Source organism: Neophocaena asiaeorientalis, unplaced genomic scaffold, assembly GCF_003031525.2.
Source record: "Neophocaena asiaeorientalis asiaeorientalis breed wild unplaced genomic scaffold, Neophocaena_asiaeorientalis_V1.1 scaffold629, whole genome shotgun sequence".
Classification (NCBI taxonomy): Eukaryota; Metazoa; Chordata; class Mammalia; order Artiodactyla; family Phocoenidae; genus Neophocaena; species Neophocaena asiaeorientalis.
The window spans coordinates 3,703,371-3,726,812 of NW_020175468.1; the positions used below are offsets into that span (position 1 = coordinate 3,703,371).

A 23,442-nucleotide genomic window follows, 5' to 3' on the forward strand; every position below is an offset into this window, starting at 1 on the left:
TGCTTCTGCCTCACGACCTGTATACTCCCAAGCCCCTTGTAACTTCTGATAGTGATGGTCAGCAGAATCCATCTGGATTCAATAAACATTTCCCCCCACACTGTCTCCAGGCCATTAGTTTTGCCTCCCCATCTCAATGATGGGCTCCTGAGGGCAGGGGTGGCCACATGCCTGTGTCTTCATCAATCTGTACCTTTTAAAACGCCTGTAAGTGGGGGTATAGCAGCTGCTTCATGTGAATGTGGTGAGGCTCCAACGAGCTAATACCCACAGAGCACTGAGAATGGAGCCCGGATGCTTTCATTACCTGGGACCTCTCACAGTATTTAATTAATTAGACTTCAAAGACCTGGGCTGCTCTTTTGCCATCTGCATTCTGCGTCCTCAGGCAAAACACGAGCCTCTCTGGGACTCTGTCTCTTCATCCCAAGAAACCAAACTGCGGATAATTCCCACCTTGTCCACCTCATAAGGGAGCTGTGATGATGAGATGGACAAGAAAATACTCTGGAAACTGCAAAGGGTTAGATCGGGGTCTCTCAACCTCAGCACTATCGACACTGGCAGCCAGATAACTCTTGTCATGGGGGGGCTATCTTGTGCCGTGTGTCATAAGATATTAAACAACATCCCTGCCCTCTCCCCATCCCACCCCCAGTCATAACAACCAAAAATGTCTCCAGACACTGCCAGTGTTCCCTAGAGGACAAGACTGCCCCTGGCTGAGAGAATCCCCAGGTTATGGTAAACTCAAATACTGGTTGACTCCTTTTATAAGCAGCAGTTAGAAACGCTCAGGCTATACCCCAAACCTTTCCAAATTAATAGCTGTTTACTGAGGGCTTTCTATGTGCCAACATGGGCGGGGGGAAGCTGGGAAGCACATCCCCAAAAGTACAAAAATGTCGAGGTGACTTTTTTTGCTCTTTTTCTGGTATTTTCTATAACAAATATGGATTATTTTTACACTAATTAACAAACCGATGTTATTTATACACTTACTTGGCTTACTGTGAGAACACGAGTAACCTTAATCTCTCTGTGCTCAGTTTCCTCGTCTGAGAAGTAGGGATAGTAATAGTATCAACTCCCAATGGCTCTTGCTAGTAAGCACTCAATGTTTATGATTATTATTATAAAAATAATATTAAAAAATAGAAGTGCCAGGCACAAGAACACTAAGACGCCAACCAACACCTCACCGATGCTCCCTGAACACCAGCCACGATGGCGCGAGCGGGGAAAAAGACTTCAGGAGAGGAAGACTGGTTTTAAGGCCCAGGAAGAACTCTGAAGAGGGAAAGCAGTGATGAAAAGAGCTTGATTTATGGCACTGTTATCTCAGGCTCAACTTTAGAGGGCAGTTCACTTCAACAAATAATAAAAAAAGCAAAAATCGTTAAGAAACCAGAGCTCAGTGACAGGCCTCCTCTCCATTCACTCTGTTGTTCTAAGAGGCCACTGAGAACCAGCTAAGGGGGAACTCCACTCGCGGCAAACCTCAAGAAACCTTCTGGCCCCTGCAGCCACATCTGCAGAAATCAAAGCACAAATCGCGCGCTGGGAAGCTCTGCTTCCAGTCCTCACCTTGAAGGAGAAAGTAATCTGGAGTTGTGCGCTTGAGAGCTGCCTTTGCTTTATCACTGCTCCAGTCCACTTCCAGCGCTTCTTTGATGGAGCAGAAGACCACCTTCTGTTGAAAAAAGACAAAATTGCTTAGGGATAAAATATGTTGGCTTTAAATCACAAGGCAGTAACTCTTCACCATTTCTAGGAGAAATGTCATTCTGTAAGGTTTACTGTTCATTAAAAGAAGCTGAGGCCCATTCAAATCCAATAAATGTTTATTGAGCACTTACTGTGTGTTCCTCTGGGCACTGGGGACACAGAAATCAATGACATGTACTCCCTGCACTGAAGAAAGACAGAGCAAAGCTAAAGACCTAGTTCCATTCTGGCTCTTTCTTGAACTCTGGTGATTTACGCCACGGAAATACCTTCATAAGTGACCAAGAATGTGTATCTAAAGATATTCAATAAATTTTCTTTGTATTAGTAAACAGAAACAAACAACAATATTCATAAATAACAGAGAAGAAAAACAAGCAAAGGGGATGGAATGAAACCTCCAGGCTGTGGAAATGGAAATGGCATTTGCAAAAGCTCTGTGGTAGGAGGAAATATGGTTGAAACCTATTAAGCTAAATCAAATTTTCTCAAAAAAATGCCAAGAGACAATTATATTTTTAAATATAAACAACTAAATATGAATGAGAAAATGGTTTTCCTTTCCCTTTCCGAAACAATTAAGTCCAAAAGCCATTTGCTGAGACTGAGGAAGGGCAGGGAAACTGTGTGTGTGTGGAGGGGCTGGGTGGCCTGGTTGGAGGGGACAGAGCAGGGCAGGGTAAGAAGGGCATCCCCAAGGGCAGCAACAGGAGACTGATTACATCCAAGGACTTGATGCAACAAGAAATTACATTGAGAATCTGGGGAGCCAGGTTTCTCACTGTCAGAGAAGAAGAGAATTAGAAATATGGAAAAGGAGAAAAGTAGAATGAAGCCTGTGGTGAGAGTTATTGGCATGAACTCGTTTTCTATATATATAGGCAGATAAAGAAATAAATGTAGATGCAAGTGTTTGTATGTGTACACATACAAATATTTACCTGCTGTGTCCACTGAGAAGGTCTAAAAGCAATGATACTCTGATAGCAATGAGCACATCTAACACCTAGATTTTGGTTTCTAATCACCTCTAAGAGAAACATTTCTCCTTGGAGATATGACTGATTTCAAAACTGGGGCAGCAGGAACACAAGAAGAGCCTGAAACAAGGAAAGTCCTCAAAGAATGATGGGCCATGTCAAGAGGTAATAGGAGCCAGCTTAAAGAAACTTCCACTGGTCAAATTTGAGAATAAATATACTAAAACAATTTGAGGATAAAAATAGATTATAATACTTTAAGTAAACTATAATCCATTAGTCCACAGACCTACAATTAACTAATTAATAAAGTTTGATAGGAATGCGGTATTTACATATTTTCAAAATACCTCTCTACAGAATACCTATTAGTCACACAGGGGAAAAAAACTGTTTTCAAAGGAGCAGTCTGGCAAACAATCTTACTCATGATCAAAGTTAACCTTACCAGTAGAGGGGCATGTGACAACCATGCACCAGACCACAGCATGCAATGAGGAGCAGCCATGTTGTGATACTTTTGCCAAAGATGTGTAGCTAGAGTCTAATCACGAGGGAACATCAGATGAACCTAAACTAAGGGACATTTTACAAAATAACTGGCTTAGCAACCTTCAGGTGTCATGAAAATCTAGATGCACACATGATTCTGAACTGGATCCTTTTGCTGTTAAGGACATGATTGGAACAACTAGTAAAGCTTGAATGGGGTCTGAGGATTAGATGGCAGCGACGTACCCATGTGTATTTCCTGATTTTGATGGTTGGTTTCTGATTAAGGAGGATGCCTTGTTTGAGAAAATACAGACTGAAATATTTGGGAATAAGGTGGTAGCACCTTACTCTCAAATTTTTGTCAGTACTAGCTACTTTTACCAAGTTTAAGATGGTATATGTGTGTAATTAATAATAATATTAATAATTAATTATATTAATTAATAAATAATTTCAAACTTACAGAGCTGTGCGTCTTTCTTCCTGTCTTCTCTACACACACACACACACACACACACCAGATATTTTAAAAATAAAAGAGAAAAAAGACAACAAAGGTACAATTTAGCAGGCTAAGTGAACCAAGATCTATCAACTACCAGGCAGCTTGCTGAAGACCGTAATGGATTTGAAAGATGAAAGCTCAAATTGCTGGTGAAGATAAAACAGTGTGGTTTTCAAGGTGGCTTTCTGCCTCCCCATAATCACTCCTTTGGGGTCTGGATCCATTGTAAAAGCTAGCATACAAGATGTTTGTACTGCCCTCAAACCTTTTGGTCAATGGGTCTGTTTGACCTTAACAGATAAGTCACGTAGTTAGCGGAGTGACATTTAGTGCCTGATACAGACTTGCCAGACCCTTCTTAACAAGTCTTACAATGCAGATCAAGCCATCAGCAGTATGGTCTGGAAATGCCATCACAAGAAGAAAAGTCTTAACCAGGTTTCAGAAACTACCAAGACCTTAATTCAGAATTTTTGTAGTTTGTCCGGCAAAGACCAATGCTAAGAATCCACTGATTTGTTAGGCCATTATATGACAAATGAAGGGAAAAAAGTTGTTTTTACAGTCTTAGTCCCAGGCAGGCCCACTGCTAACACTTTCAGGGCCTGAGGGTAAGAGTACAAATGAAAACCCATGTCTACATATTTAGTTATAAATCACACTAATAAGTTATTAAGTATATTATATTCTCCTGCGTTGACAAATAAGCCTTCTTCATAACCACCTGGAAGACCAGGCTCAAATCTGGAATTCTCACACTCCTTGGGAGTACTGTGCCAGAACGAGATACCCTGGGAAGGCCGCACCCGCACCCCTTCCCCGCTCTGGCTCTGACTCAAAATGCAAGGGGCTTTGCACTTAACTTTGCAAAAGGCTTTGTCCATCCTTCCCCCCCAAAACATCCACCCCTCACGCCTAGGCATGCAGACATTGTGGCAAGGTCTATACTCCAGAGGCAGATCAGGGAGGAAGCCCACAAAAGCCCGGGAAGTAGCCTGGGGTTATCTGGGCAGGAGATTCCAGGGGTCCAGGTATCCAGAATGTGGTCTAGAACTGGAGGAAGGCTACAAGATCCAGGCAGATGCAGCTCCTTCATCCCATGGGATCCTTACCCTGTGAGGGGAATGGCTGGAGGAAGGCCAGAGTGGGACTTTCTATAGCACCAGGGCCAAGGATAGAGGCCCCTTTCCCTCCTCAACTCTAAGGGCAGAATTAGACTCAGTTCTGCCACTAACTTGTGACCTTAGGCAAATGAATTAACCTCTCTCGGGCCTGTCAGTGGCTGACAACTTTTAGAGAAGTTTCCTGGTATCTGAGGAGGAGACCCCCTGTGGCCTTGTCTTTAGTGTGTACCAGCCCTCCAGCCACAGGTGACAAAGCCAGGGGTGGACACATGTCCCAAGCCAGACCCATCAGATTGTTTCTCCTGGGAATTGTGAGTATGAAAGTTGGAAATGGAGACACATTAATGTCAGAGCTCTAAAGAGAAAGGCCAAAACCCTGCTGCCTCCGAGGCTCCCCAGCTGCTCTGGTCTTTCCCCTTCTCAGATCACAGGAGCTACTCCATGCTTCTTGTGCTACTCCAGCCTGCCTTCAATTAACGTCCCCTTTTCTGGTTCAAGGTACCCAAAGTCTACTATCATGGCTCATAACTATTAAAAATAAAACAAAACTTAACCAAGCTGCCTATCTGTAGTAGCACAGATGCAAAAGGTGGTGCTTGCCTTACCGACCTCACTGGCATTGAGTTTATAAAAAGCCCGCTCGACGGTGCTTTCAAGGAATGAAGAGCTTTTCAGATGAAGCAGCTGGCAGTGCCTGCCAGGTAGTAGCATCCACCACCCCCCTGAATGAAGGTAACTTTCACACCTCACTCATCCCTCCCGCTCCTCCATGTCCTTGGCTCATGGATCCCTCTGCCTCGAATGTCTAACCCACTCCCCTCCACTGTCCATTTTCTCCCCTGACGATTCTGGGCCTTGAGGATTTCAATCTGAGAGTCTAGTTAAGACTAATAATAAGCCCTCTCACACCGTTAACTGATCCCCTCTCCTCAGATGGGTAGCAGCTTCCTGAGGCAGGGACCACAGTGAAAGGCACAGCACTGAATGGACTAGATTTTCAATAAATACCCCTGAGCTGACAGGACCTACCTGCTTTTCATTTGCCGAAAAGCCCAACAATAAATATAAAGATGAATTCTCCACACAGTCTATCAGCTATCAAATTAAGGGGTTGTGCTGGGCCATTTAGAATAGTGGGAGACTGCAATAACCTCTGTGCAACAGGAAACTGGCTCAATAGATCATGGCAAGGCAAAAGGGGGAAGACCGACACACACAGCCATTCAAAATCATGTTCTCCAATTGTACGCCAACTATATGTCAATAAAAAAATAAATAGAATAGAACAGAATCATGCTCTCCAAAGTAGACATAAAGATTTGAGGAGTGCTTATGAAAATATATGGAGTGGAAAAAGGAAAAGACAATACATATGTATGTCACATATTACATTAGATCATTATATATGTCTTGCATGTACTAATATATATTAATTAGTGCTCTAATTTATTATGTACATGCATAAAAAGAATACTGACATCACTGGGTAACAGGGTTCACATTGTCTCAACTTGTTCTGTATTTTCCACATTTGGGACTTGTGAACCTACTTTACTTTTTAGATCAGGCTGAACATCTATAACAAGTGATACAGATCTGGATGTAAAGCTGAATGTAAATCAGAATTGAAACAACTTTCAAACTACAGATTTCTAGGTCTAATTTCCACACCTACTCATGGGAGACTATAGTTTTCAAAAGCATATTAACAACTGACAACCACAACCCGAGACAGTTTTCACACTCTGCAGAGTGGCAAAAGAGCCTGAAGTTACCAAATGTTACTGTTACATGCTGCTGGGTTTGGAATGTAAATTGAGGAAACTATTTGAGAGCTATTTTTCGGGGTCTGGTAAAGTTGAAGATGTGCACATCCTAAATCTCCTATATCCTAGAGAAATCACACACTTACCCAAGGAGATTATCTACACACACACACACACACACACACACACACACAAAATGACTGCAGCACAATTTGTAAGAGCAAAACCTTACATACCTAAATGCCCATTAATAGGAGAATAAATAAATAGTAATGTTTTCACACAACAAATACTCTATGGTCAAAACAAAAACAAAACAAACAAACAAAAAAAAACTGCAGTGCTTGCTGTCCAAGAGAACTTGCAATGATGACAAGAACATTCTGCATGTTGGTGCTTTGCAATATGGCTGCCACCAGCCACCTGTGGTTACTGAGCATGTGAAATGTGGCTGGTGAGACTGAAGAACTGAATTTTTAATTTAATTTCAATTTCATTAATTTTAATTTAAATAGCCACATGCGGCCGGTGGCGACCATAATGGACAGCAAAGCCCCAGAACCACACACAAACACAGATGGCCTCACAAACGCAAAGCTGCTCTTAAGAAGCACACGGCAGCAAACATAAAACGCAAAACCGACTTTTAAGAAGTTAAAAAGCACACCAAACAATTCTATGTTACTTGGAAAAACAAGCACGTGCAGTGAGAAGAAATGCCCAGAATAAGAACCACGGCTGACGACAGTGGGTGCCCATGCCGGCGAGCGGTAACCAGGGGGCCTCGATCACATCAGTAATGTTTTATGCTTTAAACTGGGTGGTGGGTACATGGTGACTAGCTCTACCATTCTTAATTTCATTTTTAATTTATACCTACAACACCACCTAATAAGCTTTATTCCACTGTTTAGATTTACAAACACATGACAAAACACCATGCCAAGCAGGGCTATATCCACCCCTCCTGGATACCTTATTAAATCCACACAAATGTACCAGCAGCCCTGAGAAGACAGAGAAAGAACACCCAGATTGGTACAACAGTACTGGGAACGTTTTGGTTTTTAAGTTGGATAGTATTTGTTTTACCGTTATGTTCCATAACTTGCAATGATGTCGCGTGATTTTTGTGTATTGAATCTCTCTCTCTCACTCTCACACACACACATACACACAAGACTAGACTGTGCTGTGATGATGGGAGGGACTCCTCTTCTTCATCCGTAGAGCCAAGAAACTTCTCTCAGGCGAGACAAGGCACCACCAGCACCCACCCCACACTCCACAACTGTCCTACCTGCAAAACCTACTATCAGCAGTCCACCAAATTCTCTGCGATTTGCACCCTGCACCTCCCTGCCTGCTCCCCTCCTCCGAACCAAGTGATTCTCTGACAATTTAGTTTTGAACCTCTCTGGCCTGCAGGTTCTGGTCTAGGCAACCCAATGACTTACTTCTACATATTCCTAGCCAAGAACTTTCTCTTCTTTAAAAGTCTGTTCTCTCAGCTCAGCTCAAATAACCTAAACTATGAGAACTAATGTACTACAACATTAATCCATTTATTTGATCACAAAGAAAGTTAAGTGAATAAATCCTTTTTACAATGACAATAATCTCCTCCAGAGCCGGGTCACGTTATGATGCTGGAACAGCCACAGCTACACTGAACAAACATTTCCTGGGGACTTCCCTGGTGGCGCAGTGGTTAAGAATCCACCTGCCGGGCTTCCCTGGTGGCGCAGTGGTTGAGAGTCCGCCTGCCGATGCAGGGGACACGGGTTCATGCCCCGGTCCGGGAAGATCCCACATGCCGTGGAGCGGCTAGGCCCGTGAGCCATGGCCGCTGAGCCTGCACGTCCAGAGCCTGTGCTCCGCAACAGGAGAGGCCACAACAGTGAGAGGCCCGCGTACCGCAAAAAAAAAAAAAGAATCCACCTGCCAATGCAGGGGACACAAGTTTGAGCCCTGGTCCGGGAAGATCCCACATGCCGCGGAGCAACTAAGCCCGTGAGCCACAGCTACTGAGCCTGCGCTCTAGAGCCCGCGAGCCACAGCTACTGAGCCCACGAGCCACAACTGAGCCTGCGTGCCACAACTACTGAAGCCTACGTGCCTAGAGCCCGTGCACCGCAACAAGAGAAGCCACTGCAATGAGAAGCCGGCGCACCGCAAAGAGTAGCCCCCACTCGCTGCAACAAGAGGAAACCCATGCGCAGCAAAGAAGACCCAAGGCAGCCAAAAATAAATAGATAAATTTATTAAAAAAAAAAAATCTCCTGAACACAAGTGTGCGGGGTACCGCACTAGGAACAGAGCAGCGAACAGAACTGCCCAGCCCGTATGGAGCTTCAACTCTAATGAGGGAGACCCTGACAAGTAATCTGAGGTGTAACCAGCATTACAAATCAACGTGCCACAGGAAAGAGGAGGAACTACACTAGTCACTCATCAGGAATGCTGCTTTAAGGATGGGGGTGAGAAGAGGATGAGAGAATTGTCAACAAATTGCTCACAAAGGGGGAAATCAAAATAATGAATCACTCCTCAACTATGGAATTTCACAACTAATTCATGAAAAAAGGATTACAGTGCCTAAATTAGTCACCCACTACATCAGAAGCAGTGGTAAGATTAAATCTGTAGTTTCTTAGCATGTCAGAAGCGAATCCTACTTTACGTTTAATCTTTAAAGAGCTATGATGGAGAGTGCCCACCACCAGGCATCTACCTACTCCTATCGGGCAGCCCCCTAACAATAAAGAAACATGAGCAGCAGCACGGGAGCACGCTGGTGGCTTTTTAAAGCTTTCTGGAGTGATCCCAATTTTCACATACTTCATCCCACCATCCTCACAAAACTTCAAGTTATCCTAGAAACTCCAAGGGGATTCACCTTGTGGGTGGTAAGGTGCGCCTGTGCCCTTCGCCACTGCCTATGCTCTCTCCCCGACTATTCCTTCCTTCTTACTCTGCTGTGTGACCTTGGGCGGGATTCCTTAACTTCTCTTGGCTTTAGTGTCAGCTGTAAACGGAGACAAGAGGGCTAATTTGCTTCCCTGCACCCAATACAGTGCCTTGTCCACAGCAGGCATTTTGCAACTCGCAGATACAGCAAGGGCTCGCTGCTTGGAGCGAGGAAGCCAGAGTCACTCCGTCTCGACAGCTGTGCCTTTTTTCTTGACCCTATTTCCTGTGACTGGATGCCGGTCCTGGCTTTGGTGCTTGGCAGACTGTCCTTCACATGCCAACTCGAACAATTCTTCCTCTGGGAAGCCTTTCCGGACACTTCCTCATCACAGAACCACTGCAATCTCCTTTATCTACTGCATACTAGAGCCCACATCAGGTCTGTGCCCAACACCTGTTTCTGACGAAATCTGTCTCATCACTTCTCCTGGGCACCAAAGGAAGCAAACAATCTACTACTGCATGCCTATCTATGGGCTGGGCATTTTCCCACTGCCGTATTTATCATGATGGCACAGGTGCTAGAAAGGCCCAGCCAGTGTCTTCCTAGACGGTGTGAAAACCACAAGCTCTGTTTTTCCTCTTTGTTTTTTAACGTTTCTAATTTAGGAGCACAATGTGTACCTTGAAGCAAAAGTGGCTTTACAACACTGGGTTGAGCCTAAGGGAAAGGGGGAGGGGAAGGGAACCCTAACCAGAAGCCTTTCACAGGAAACGGGAAGTGGCTGCTTCCCCACCCCCATCCTGCACGCTGAGCATAACCCAACTAGTTGAAAGGGCAGAATCTAAATCAAGGGATTTTTGAATTGGAGGAAAACTTCGAAATCGTGGAGTAGTCACTGCCAAAATGGAGTCGGCGTGTTATTGCAAGGTGGCAAAGCCAAGGCCCAGACCCTGCTCAGCCCGGTCCTTCCACAGCGCTCTCTCGGTGAGGCTGCACAAAGACAAGGTTTGGAATCCCAGGGATTGTCATCAGGAATGCACTGAATGCCTTGGAACCTTAAGGGCTCAGGGTTGGAATCCAAGCCTGAATTGTCCCCGTGAAACAGCTGACTAACAATGTCAGCTGGGGAATATTTTGATACCTTCAAATTGGGCCCCAAGTAGGAAGAGGCCACACAAAGAGCTGTGTGACTGAAGAGCCCTAGGAATGGTACGCGAAGGCCGCCGAGGGCCTGCCAGGGCTGCCCACATTCTCCTCATAGCTAGCTAAAGTGGCTCCCAAAAGAGGTTTCCAGATCTGCCCCAGTGGGCACCATCAGAATTGACTCCCAGGAAACTTCCAGCTGTGAAGGGCAAACAAAGCTAGGGCTCTCTGCATTTGAATGTGAAAGACCTGCCTCAATCAGAGAAGGCCCTTAAGCCATAAAACCCTTCACACCAAGGCCAAGTGTCACACTTGTAAGAGGGTGTGATTTATAAATTGAAAGCACCCACAAAAGCTGCTTTTGTACTCCTCCCTTAGTTAACAATTTATCTCCCCCACCAAACTCACGGAGCTATTCAGATAAAGCTTGACTGGGCCTCAAAAAGAAAGAAAGAAAGGAAGAAAGAAAAAGACCCAAGTTTTGGCCAAAACACCAATGTTCACTCCGGATAATTATGGTCCTGTGAATAGACACTAAAATTAGGGCTTAATAATTCCTCTGTATTACACTCACAGCATCAAACTATTCCAATACAAACATAAAGAGCAAGGAAAAGAAATCTCCAACGCAGCCTTGCTGGAAACTCAAAAGAGTTCCACTTTTGTGGTTTTCTGCAGTCTCTTTTGTGGTTTCTGCACTCTTAGAATCCCCCCTTTAGAGCAGTTTTAACTCGACGCCCTGACCAGCTGTTTTTCTTTCTCAACGTTTAGATCTACAAAGCAAAGAGTAAATAAGGGCTTGGCCATGTCTTTCCTCTCGGTTCAACAAAACCAATTCTGGCCACTTCATCTTGTTTTTTTCCCCATCGCATGAATTCCCTTCTCAAATTCCAACACTAGCTACAAAACCATCATCTGTCTACTGATTCCCTTCCCACTCCTCTTTCTATAACATGAATTACAGCACCAATCCTAGTAGAGACTAAGCCCCTAACGTAAACTACATTAAAATATATATATATGTATATATATATACATCTGATAACACTTGTCAACATTGAGACCTTTCTTCTTAAAAGGTTATTTGGTAGGAAAAACCAAAAACTTTATTTTAAAAAAGCAATTAAGCAATTCAAGTTTAAACTGTCTCCCTGCCCACTTAGGACCTTACTAAATTGTCTATCAATCTGAAAGAAAAAAAAAAAATTTGTATAAGAGTGGGGGCTTCCCTGGTGGTCCAGGGGTTAAGAATCCGCCTTCCAATGCAGGGGACACGGTTCCATCCCTGGTGGGGAAACTAAGATCCCACATGCCGCGGGGCAACTAAGCCCGCGCACCTCAACTACTGAGCCTGAGCTCTAAAGCCCACGTGCCACAACTAGAGAGAAGTCCGTGCGCCGCAACAAAAGATCCCGCATGCCACATCTAAGATCTGACTCAGCCAAATAAATAATTAAAAAAATAGATGTAGCAATAATAAAAGTGACCTAAGTTTAAAAAAAAAAAAAAAAGAGTAAAGGGCTGTGCTCAGAAACAGTCTTTCTGATGCTGCTCCATACATCAGAGGTGCAAATCTGTGGCCCACAGAGCAGGTAAGTCTTGCAGGCGTGTTCTCTTTAGTTTCTACAGGGTGGATGGAAACAGCATGCAAAAAGGTTGCCGGTATTAAAAAGTTTGGGACAGAGCATATTAAAAAAAATCTTTCTTTCTCATTCTCTTGAAAAATCACATCTGACATCACCAGGTCCACATTCCCTCACAGCAACAGCCGGCTGGCACCAAGCACAGCTGCCCCTTTAAATGGGACAAGCGCTGGCCTAGTCTGTCCAGACTCCCCCCCTTCAGGACTACATGCTTGCTTCCCTTGCTGGCAATGGTTATGGCCCATAGCCTACAAGGCCCCAGGGCTTCTGACCCTTGACACCACCCCTCTCCTCCACATACCTTTTTGACCATGGTTGTCTCAGATGAATCAAGTTTGGCTCTCTTGGTATCAGGTCCATCTTCTACTCCTTGACTAACTTTGGCAACTTTGGTTTTCTCCCTAGAGGGTGACAAGGGGAGGGAATCGAGTTCTACCCTATGAATCATGCCATGAGAACAAAAAGATCATCAGTGGCTCACTGAATAGGATGGTGGTTAAGAGCAAAAGCTCATACAGATCTGGCTCAAATCCCAGCCCGGCCACTGACTACCTGATGCCTCACTTACCTGCTATGTGGGAATAATAATCCCTGAAGAATTATCAGAAGAGAAATAACAAATTGCTTAGCACACTGCCTAGCATATAGTATACTCTCAATAAACTTTGTAAATGTTCCACCTGAATCATGAAATAAAGAGCTGAACTCAATTCCTCCTCTCTGCCATGGGGAGCTCACATTAAAGTAATCTGGCCTTCTTTTCTCTACTGTGACTTCTTTATCCATTTATAAGGTGCCCAAAGAACTAGATTTTCTTAAAGTCATAAAACATAAGAGATACAAGAGGGCTTCCCTGGTGGTGCACTGGTTGAGAGTCCACCTGCCGATGCAGAGGAGGTGGGTTCGTGCCCTGGTCCGGGAGGATCCCACATGCCGTGGAGCGGCTGGGCCCGTGAGCCATGGCCGCTGAGCCTGCGCATCCGGAGCCTGTGCTCCGCAACGGGAGAGGCCGCAACAGTGAGAGGGCCACATACCGCAAAAAAAAAAAAAAAAGAGATACAAGAGATTTTGAACATGTTTGTCCTTCCCCCATCTCGACTTTACAGGCAAGAAACTTGCAGACTGGAGAAAGTTCAGTGACTTGCCTAAGAAGCTGAACAAAAGAGAGCAGTTCTTGACTCTTGGTAGGAGGCTTCACCTACCACACAGGGTCTCTCTTTACCTCTCATCAGCAAGGGTGGTGGTCAAAAGTTACAGCCCCAAAACCAACTCTTGTAGTTTTACAGCACTGGTATCATCTGCCATCTTTCATCTAGAAGCTACAAGTTCAAAACACTGCAGGTCTCATTACGTGAGAATCACCATGGTCTGTAACCTCAATGTTCAAAATGAGAGGAGGTCTGTTTGTTCTGCCAGAGCAGTCTCTAGACCTTGGAGCTTTTCCAAGGTAGACTCTGGCTGAGTGTGCCCACAGAGTTGCCCATCCAACTAGTACTCATTTTACCATCTCTCAACCTGAACACACGCAAGCCCCAGCTGGGGAACAAATGTTTACAATCCGAGCAGGTTCTCCCTGAATAGAAAGTGTGGCTTCACCACCTGAAGTCCAAACTGATCAGATACCCACATGGTGTGTTTCGATCACCTTAGAACTGCTTTCCTCATGCTCTAGAGGAGACCATCAATTTGGAAGGCAGGGGCCACATCTCCTATAATTCTGAGCACACAATCTATATATTCAGTAAGCTGTTAATGAATTGGTTTCCCAAAGTTCTAAGTATTATAGTTAAATACTTTCCTTAAATGGTTCATTTCCTACCAGTAAATAGAACTACATTTTGAAAAGGCTTTATGTTCTCTCCTCCTCTCCCCAGACTTACTCTACAAATTCATGCTCTCCGAGATTGGCAAACGTGTATCCGTGGTAGCCAAAAACATCTCCCGTAAAGAACTTGATGCTATTTTTGTGACAGATCTGGTCAACTTTAACTATGATGTCCCTGGAGCAGCAAGTCAGACATACCTGCAGAAAGAATGAAAGTGGTCGGGTGTGAGTTGTGCAGACTGTGAATCACCGCCCCGATGTCTAAATACACCTTAACGAACAGTCTCTCTGGGCATGGCTAAAGCCAGTTTCAAACTGGTACAACAGGTTCTTTGGATGCTATGGTTAGAAGACAAAAGAAAAGTTGCAGGTTTCAGTGTGTAGAAAATGTAAATCATGAGACGGTCACTTCACCTTCTGCAACCAAAATGAAACGTGTTTAGCTATTAAGTAAAAGGCACTCGATGAATTTATTTCCCCTGAACCATGAACATACATAAACCACATTTCACAGTTTTCAGGAAAAGGAAAAGACAATAATATAACTTAGAGGAAGTTATTTCTAAATCATTAAACCTATTAATATCTGAATAAGCTACAGCAAGAAACAAAAGCAGTTTTTTAAATTTACCCAAAGGTCATGTTTAAATACAAGGGCATTTTTCCCCCTTCTTTTGACTGATATGTTAAGATAAAGAAAATAAACAAGTCCTGTTGAGATTATTTTTCCACAGTTTTCGATGTGAAACTTTATCTGAATTTAAGGACAAAAGAAAAGGTTACAGCCCAAGTGACCTCCCATTCAGACTTAGACAATGAGACCGTGATTCACTCAGTGGAATTACCAATGTTGCTCTGAGGCCTCTAAGTTGTGTTCCAGTAAGTTGAGGTATTAGAAATCACTGCACAGAACACGACCTTTCAGGAGAAGCTTTGTGATCAGGGCCAAGAAGACAACTTCTAAAGTGCACATGTTTTCTTCTGAACATAGAAAGTTGGAGAAGAAATTTCAAAAGGATTTTCATTTGATAAACCTCTTGCTGTTGTCTGGCAGCCTGAATACTGAAATAACGCTCACAGAGCAACGTGTGTCTCTGCTGCCATTCAGAGGATGCAGTCACCCGAGGAAAAGTCAAATCTAAAAGATAAGACAGGTGCAGCTGAACATGCAATCAACTGACCGAATGGAGCCCTGCCGTCAAAACTGAGCGTGAAAACCTACGAAGACCAGTCAAACGTGGCTCAAATATGAGGAAGTCACGCCTGCCCTGTGCACATGCGTTATACAAGCAACAGCCCCATGCTTCAGTTCTAACAAAGCTTCTAGTTGCTAGAAGTTCAAAGGACACCTAGAGTAAACCAAATGTGGTTACTACGGATAAAGAAATGAAGAGATGACTTATGTCCTGGAAAATGTTCCAATACCTGGACTTACAAAACAGAATAAAAAAAAATTTTTAAGGGACAAGATGCACAGATGATCCATCATTCCAAGCCCACATTTGAACAGATGCACATATGAAATACAACAGTGTGAAAAACAAAACTACCAAGCCCAAATTCTAACCTCTCACGTGATGGGCCCTTCGTTTAAAAAACAAGTAGATCATCTGTGACTATCGCACGGTTATCCAACATTTGTTAAGCTTTTCCAGGGTACAGGGAGCCATGGCTGAAAGGTCACAGACACTGAAACAGAATTTAACTTATCCTTTCACCTCTGCAAAGATGTGGCAGTGTAATCAAATGAGGCTCGATATGCCTCGTTTGGCTTAAGACTGCAGTGATTTTGTCTAGTTAACCACGGCAACACGGTCAAAGTGGCTCTGTGCAAGAAAGAGACAGAGACAGACCGAGATCAGGTGTGCTCTTTTTAAAGACAAAACACAAGCTGTAGTTTGGTATTTCTAACAACAAAAAAAAGACTCTGCTACAGATATTCACCAACTTGTTAAGTTTTCAGAAGAAAACATTTGCAATAAAATGTATAGAAGCTATGTGCAAAAATTCTGGAAGGAAGACAAAACACCAATGATAAAACCTGGTCTTGGGAAAAATATGCCCAAAGAAGAAACCAAAAGGCAGCAACTCACAAGCAGCCAGCGCAGATCCAACAGACTGGATCTGCCTACCGACGCACTCAGCATACTAAGGCAATGCACTGATAAGGCATATACACTAAGGCAATATAAGACTTCAATCTACTGGGGCACTATATTAAAACTAAAGAATGAAACAGCTTAAAAATTTACTTGGGAAAAAGCTCAGATTTGAGATTCTAATGCGCCAGTGTACCTAGTATACATACAACTAGTGCTTTAATTTGCTGAATTCCGGAAGCAGATTTTACATTCTCTATGAAACTTACAGCATCAAATTGCGTGAAAAACGACTCAGGTTTCTTTTCTATATTCTCAGTGTCCACTTTCACATCCACCATGGGGTTGAGATTCTGTGCGCGCTCCAAAGAGGCTTCGGCCCTGTTTCGGCCAATAGACCCAGTACGGATCAGGAACTGGGCTCCGGGGTCTTCTGGAGATACCTAGGAATGATAATTTTTTTTTTAAATACTTGAAATTGGAGGGAAAGACAAATGAACTTTTCCACTTTAAAGAATAACTAAAACATCTGCCATCTAATTGTAGTACTACTGTTCCTATAGGAGTCTGCCCAGCACAGACTCCCTACACTCTTTCCTTCTGAGGCTTTAAAATAGACATTGAACTTTTTTTTTTAAACTGGGCACTGATGGTTAAAGAGCACCCCCTTGTGTTTATAATGAAAATTCACTCTAAACAAAAGAAGTCCATGCTTTCTTAAGTAAATGTTTAACTGCTAACAAAATGACATAATCATCAGTGCTAAGAGTTGACCAAATCCCTACCATGTGCCCAATTCTAAGAAATCGGAGAGAGACATAAGTAATTTAAAGGATGTAGTCCCTGCCTACAAGTGGTTTAAAATCAGACCCACACAAAAATTAGACACAGTTAAGAATGTTTGAAACGAACTCTTAAATTCAATTAAAACTCAGAAAGGAGGACAGCTGAGCAGAGGTTGGAGAAGAGGGATAATTTCACTCATAAGGCTGGACATCAGCAGAAGAGAGCCTCAAAGACAGATAACATAGTCACCTGACAGCCACCAATAGGATTACAGATTCCACTGTTCAAAATGCATTTCTTCACACATCAAACATCTAATTTAATCATGAATCTCCATGTACAACCCCGCCACCTTCACCAAGACTGGGTTCAACAGAAGTAATTCTCCTCTCCTGCCAACTACCCACAGTATACACTCTCCCTTACTATCTTTCCTCCAAGCAAATGAGCTGGTCCTCCTCCCGTTCAAGGCCAGCCCTCTAACAGTATGCTTGACCCATCCCATCCCATCCCAGGGATCTCACCACACACAGCGAGATCGTACATCATAGTGGTTAAAAGCCATGCTCTAGGATAATTCAGGTTGGATTCACAGCCGTGATTTGAATCCTGGCTCAACCACCTAAATGTGTGACCTTGAGTGAGTATGAGGGAATCACATGTAAAGTGAGGACGTTACTAAAAGCGATGGCACTGCTAATCACTCCACCAGGGGAGTCAGTACTACCTGTGCCCTACTCCTTGGCCTCACAGCTCCCGGCTCTCCTTCTCCCCCGCTGGACATTCCAGTTTCTATATGGGCCCTCTTAGGTGCAGCTGTTCTCAGGATTCCACCTCGAAATCATTCATCTTTTCACTCTATATAGCTCCATAAACCAATTCCATGCCTTATAGTTTCTACAAAAATCTGCTGTTATTTCTCAAATTGCTCTTACTGGTACAGATTGCTTCCTGATCCATCTGAGTCTTATATTAAACTGCCCACCAGAAAGTTCCTCCTGGAGATCCCATGGCCAATCATAATCCAATTCCTATGTTTGTTGTCTCTGTTAACAAACAGAGACATCTCTGACGCATCCAGTCACCAGAGCCAGAAACCTGGTCTTCCTATCCTCTACACTTCCTTGATAGCAGCCACCAGGTGACGTGGCTAAGCGCATGGCCTCTGCCAGGAGTCAGACCGCCTGGGTCCTGGTAGTACCACTAACTGCTGTGACCTTGGGCGGGCCAATACTTCACTTCCTTTTCCTCTGTTTTCTTATGTGTAAAGCAGGAATGATAATCCCTACATCTCAGAGTTGTTTTGAGGCCTAAATGAGATACTACAACTACAGCTCCTAGAACAGCGTCCAGCACTTACAGTAAGTGTCAGCTGTTGTACTTCCTCCTTGCTTTCACATATAGAATCCTACTGACTATACCACGGAAGCATCTCTCACCTCTCGGTGATTCTCGCCATCTCTATCCCCACTGTCATTCCACAGACCCTTTTCATCTCTCAAACTATTAAAGCAGCCTTCTAAGTAGTCTTCTGCCCCATATCTTGTGCCAACCACAGTCTACACAGTATTAGTGATCTACAGAAAGCCCAAAGCTGAAGTCAACCCTCACCCATCTGAAACTCTTCAATGACTCCTCACCACCTAGAGAATTAAGTACGTTTACAGCAGAGCTTACCAGCTGGCCCTTCGTGACTTGGACCTCACCTGCAAAATGCAACCCCCCCAGCACCGCGGGCTTCACACTCTAAAAACACCAAACTGTTATATTCGATTTCTACCATGCTGTCTTGTGCTAATGTCCCCTGCCTAAAACACAGCTCCTCAAACCCTGAAAAACCTCTGCTTGTTTTTTAAGACTCAGCTCAGCACTCCAGGAAGTCTCTCTCATGTCTGCATGCCACAACCTGAGTCAGGTAGCGTGCTCTGATTTCTGGAAAAAAATTGAGGATGGGAAGCAAATCTTGTGCATTTTTCTATCGCCAGTACCTAGTCTACTTCAGGGTAGGCAGCAGGTGCTCTTGGATGCTTGCTGACATAAACGAAATGAAAAACTCTAAGGGGCAGGAATTAACATCTTCAATTTATAGATGAACAAGCTAAGTCTCTGTGAGGTTAATTCCCTTTCCCAGCTTCAGAAGGTGTGATTTGAGCCCAAGCCTTCATGATTCCAAAGCTTCTGCAAAATGCAGCACCATCTTCCTGGGACGTTCCTAGTCAGGGACAAAAGCACAAGCAAACTACAAAAGGCAGAACTACCAGAGAGTGTTCACGAACTATGAAATTTATGAGATGGGAGTCAGGCTGGGTAAGTTGACTGGGACCAGGTTATACGAAGCCAGTGGTTCTCAACCCTCCCTGACTTTTAGACTCACCTGGAGAACTTTTATTTTTAAATAACTCCCCAAATATTCTAAAGCACAGATGGGACTGAGAACCACCGTGTCAGGCTCTGAAAACCAGTCAGAGGAGTCAGGCCTTACAGCAGAAGGCAAGTAGAAGGCACTATTAGTCTTTAAACTGAAGAGGCAACGGTTGACTCCAACTCTGGGTGGCATTCGTGCCAGTGCCGAGGCAGTGAGAGAACCACATCACATGGCCTCAGTGTTCTCTCATCCCCATTCTCAGACTTCCCAACCAAATGAGGAAACTACCATCCCATTGTGGTTTCGTTTTTCCACACCAACGGCCTCCAGGTTTTGGAACCATCCTTCCTTGGGTCTCCACTCTTACCCTCTCTACCCAGGCAAACAAATTCTTCCCCTGGATGGGGTGTTCCTGCCACTAGGGGGCACTGTGGCTGGTGGGCGGGGGGATGTCAAAGCTGGGAGGGTTCAGTTAATTATCTGGCAGCTTGCTTGCAGGGATTTTCTTTCCTTAGAAAGTTTTGAATTCAAGTCAAAAATCAATTTGTGACTGTGATATTAAGTGAGCCAACCTGTGTCTCTTCGTATTACAGGAGAATTAAGACAACAAAAATTCTAGATATTATTTTCTCCTGAAACTCCAAACAGGAGAGCTTTTAAAAATGTCATTAACATTTACTTTTGTCTACAGAGCCTATACCTCACACTGTGTGTGCTAGTTACCTAGCATGAGACAGGACCCCTGTTCATTGCCTAAAAGGAAAAAAAGACACAAATAATATGTGACAACACAATTTTTGAAATATTTTAACTGAAAAAATACATGATTTCTGGAATTTGCTTTAAAAAACTGTTCCAAAAAATACAGGGGAAAAGATAAATAAAAAGATCAACAAAACATTGGTATCTGTAGAAGCCAAGTAGGTGAGGTGTCAAATATTATTCTACTTCTGTATATATTTGAAATTTTCTATAAAAGAAAACCAAAATGTCATTGAAGCATGAGAATGTAGACAAAGCAGCAGTTATTTTCACTTTGGAGAAAAGACAGGTCAGAGAAAGCTACATAGGGGTTGGGCACTATAGTTCTATTATCAATTAAATAATATTTTATCATATAATTAACTATTGGATGCTTATTACATGCAGGCACTACATTAAGTGGTCCATATACATTCTCTCTGATCCAACATTTCCCAAGGTAATGCCTGTGAAGCATCTCCATCAAGATCTCCTGAGATACCTGTTTTTCTTCTGAGATACCTTTAAAATGTATATATTCCTGAGCCTGACCTCAGACTTTGTAAAGTAGAATCATTAGGGGTGAAAGCTACACCAAAACAAAGCCCCAAGGCAATTCGGTGGTTTAAAGGTACAAATTGGAAGAGCACTCCTCTACTGCTCACAATCACCCTCCAAGGGAGATGCTAACTCCACTTTACAGACGGGAAAGGTCATCACCCCGTAGGATATGGTGGAGCTGAATTCAAACCCGGTGCTGGCGCTGTCATGTCAGTCTCCAAGGGCTACAGTGCCACTGACGCCAGCCCTCCTCTTTCACAGCCCAGAAGGGGCAAGTAGGAAGGCACGAAATCTCCACGTGTTTTTTTTTGTTTTGTTTTTTTTTTTGCGGTACGCGGGCCTCTCACTGTTGTGGCCTCTCCCGTTGCGGAGCACAGGCTCCGGACGCGCAGGCTCAGCGGCCATGGCTCACGGGCCCAGCCGCTCCGCGGCATGTGAGATCTTCCCGGACCGGGGCACAAACCCGTGTCCCCTGCATCGGCAGGCGGACTCTCAACCACTGCGCCACCAGGGAAGCCCTCTCCACGTGTTTATACCAAAGAGGGGAGATGGCGAAGAAGAGTGATAAGGCGGCAGCTCACCTGCTCGTGATCCAGCATGGTCAGTCCTTTCACTCCGGCCAGGATGAGATTCTTGGCGATTTCAGCCCCGAGTCCCTTCATGCCAACAAGAAGCACCCGGGAGGCCCGCAGCCTACAAGGCAGATATTGTCAACGGGATGAAAGAGGACAGTGGAAGGTCTCTGAATTATTGAAGAACAAAACAAGACAAAAATAGGGAAATGATCTTGGATTTCATTAACTGCACTTAAGCATCCAGGCCTCAAATCTTGAAAAAGAGACAGGCTCCAATCTATCCTGCTGAGAACAATTCATTCAACAAATATTTATTGAGCACCTACTATGCCAGGCCCCCCTCCAAGGTGTGGAAATACAGCAGTGAATAAACAGACACAATTCCTGCCCTCAGAGCTTGTATTCTGTAGAGACAGACAAACAAATAGAGATATATAATATCTCAAAAAGTGAAGAAAATCAAGCATGGTATGGATCAGGAATGATGGAGGATGTGAGTTTAGTCAGACTGACCGTGAAGGCCTTTCCACAGAAGTGCTGAGCAAAAATCAAAATGAAATGAAGGACATATATACAGATACTTGGGAGAAGAACATTCCAGGTAGAGAAAAAAGCAAGTGCAAAAGCCCTGAAGCAGAGGAGTGCTTGGCATATTCCAGGAGCAGGAAGGCAGATAGAGCAGCTGAAGAGCAAAGGGAAGAGTGAGCAAAGGGAAGAATGGGGGACTTCCCTGGTGGTCCAGTGGCTAAGACTTCACCTTCCAATGCAGGGGGTACGGGGTTTGATCCCTGGTCAGGGAACTAAGATCCCACATGCCTCCCCGTCAAAACACCAAAACATAAAACAGAAGCGATAATATAACAAGTTCAATAAAGACTTTTAAAATGGTCCACATCAAAAAAATCTTAAAAAAAGGTAAGAATGGTAGATGAGGCTGTAGACAGAGTCAGGGGCCACATCATGAAGGCTCTTACAGGTACTGTCAGGATTCTGGATTTTATTCTAAACATGATGGAAAGCCATGTGTGTGTGGGGGGGGTTATGGTTGGAAGGGGAAGAGTGTCACAGTTAAGGTGAGAGAGGATGATGGCTTGAACTAGTGTGACAGCAGAAGAGAAGGGGAGAAGGGGTACTATTTAAGCTATAACACACAAGGTGGCACGAAAGAGGGCGCATCTGGGAAGTGTTTAGCTCATTCTGAGCCTGTAGAGTGACAGAAGATGAGGCTTAAAAAAAAAAAATGGTAGGGCTTCCCTGGTGGCGCAGTGGTTGGGTATCCGCCTGCCAATGCAGGGGACACGGGTTCAAGCCCTGGTCCGAGAAGATCCCACATGCCGCGGAGCAACTAAGCCCATGCATCATAACTACTGAGCCTGCACTCTAGAGCCCACGTGCCACAACTACTGAAGCCCGCGCACCTAGAGCCCATGCTCTGTAACAAGAGAAGCCACCGCAATGAAAAGCCCGTACACTGCAATGAAGAGCAGCCCACGCACAGCAACTAGAAAAAGCCCACACACAGCAAGGAAGACCCAATGCAGCCAAAAATAAATAAATTTTAAAAAATAAAAGATAGAGAAGTCTGGACTTAACTCTGAGGTCAGCAGAAGACAGTATAGGTCCACAATACCTTATTCAAAATCCCTTGAACCAGAAGTGTTTCAGAATCAGAATTTTTCATATTTGAAAAAGGAAATAAAGGGAATTCCCTTGGGGTTCAGTGGTTAGGACTCCGTGCTTTCACTGCTGAGGGCCTGGATTCAATCCCTGGTTGGGGAACTAAGATCTCACAAGCCGCCCAGTAGGCCAAAAAAAGGAAAAAAAAAAAAGGAAATAAAGAGTTTGCATCATATATCATGAAAAACCCCATCAGGATCTTAGGCAGTACCCTGTAATCAAACTCATTAATATTTTTGCAGCAAATGTATGACTATTCACACTGAAAAGCATTAGTAAGAACTAAGAACGGTCTCACCTAAATTCAAGTTCTGCTGACCAATGAGTTTGCTCCTAATTTATGAAATGAGTCCATTCTCATCAAGTACCACTACTAAGGAGAACATGCAGAAACTCTTTTCCAAAAATGGTTCTAATAATTATGGACACTTGCATGTCATCAGGCTAGAAGTCTTTAATGGAAATGATGGCTGATAAAATCGAGTCCTGCACTCTTTTTTTTTTTTTTTTTT

The 23,442-nt window shown here is 43.9% G+C and overlaps 1 protein-coding gene across 1 annotated transcript in view; it reads right to left on the reverse strand.

The window, feature by feature from the left end:
* SAE1 (SUMO1 activating enzyme subunit 1) overlaps window positions 1-23,442 on the reverse strand; it is a 73,218-nt gene that overhangs the window by 36,769 nt on the left and 13,007 nt on the right. Inside the window, exons 2-6 of the mRNA XM_024768832.1 lie at window positions 21,260-21,371; window positions 16,495-16,668; window positions 14,182-14,324; window positions 12,603-12,702; window positions 1,588-1,693 (exon numbers count right to left, since the gene is read on the reverse strand). Coding sequence (XP_024624600.1) covers window positions 1,588-1,693; window positions 12,603-12,702; window positions 14,182-14,324; window positions 16,495-16,668; window positions 21,260-21,371 — 635 coding nt within the window. The remainder of the gene's footprint in view (window positions 1-1,587; window positions 1,694-12,602; window positions 12,703-14,181; window positions 14,325-16,494; window positions 16,669-21,259; window positions 21,372-23,442) is intronic.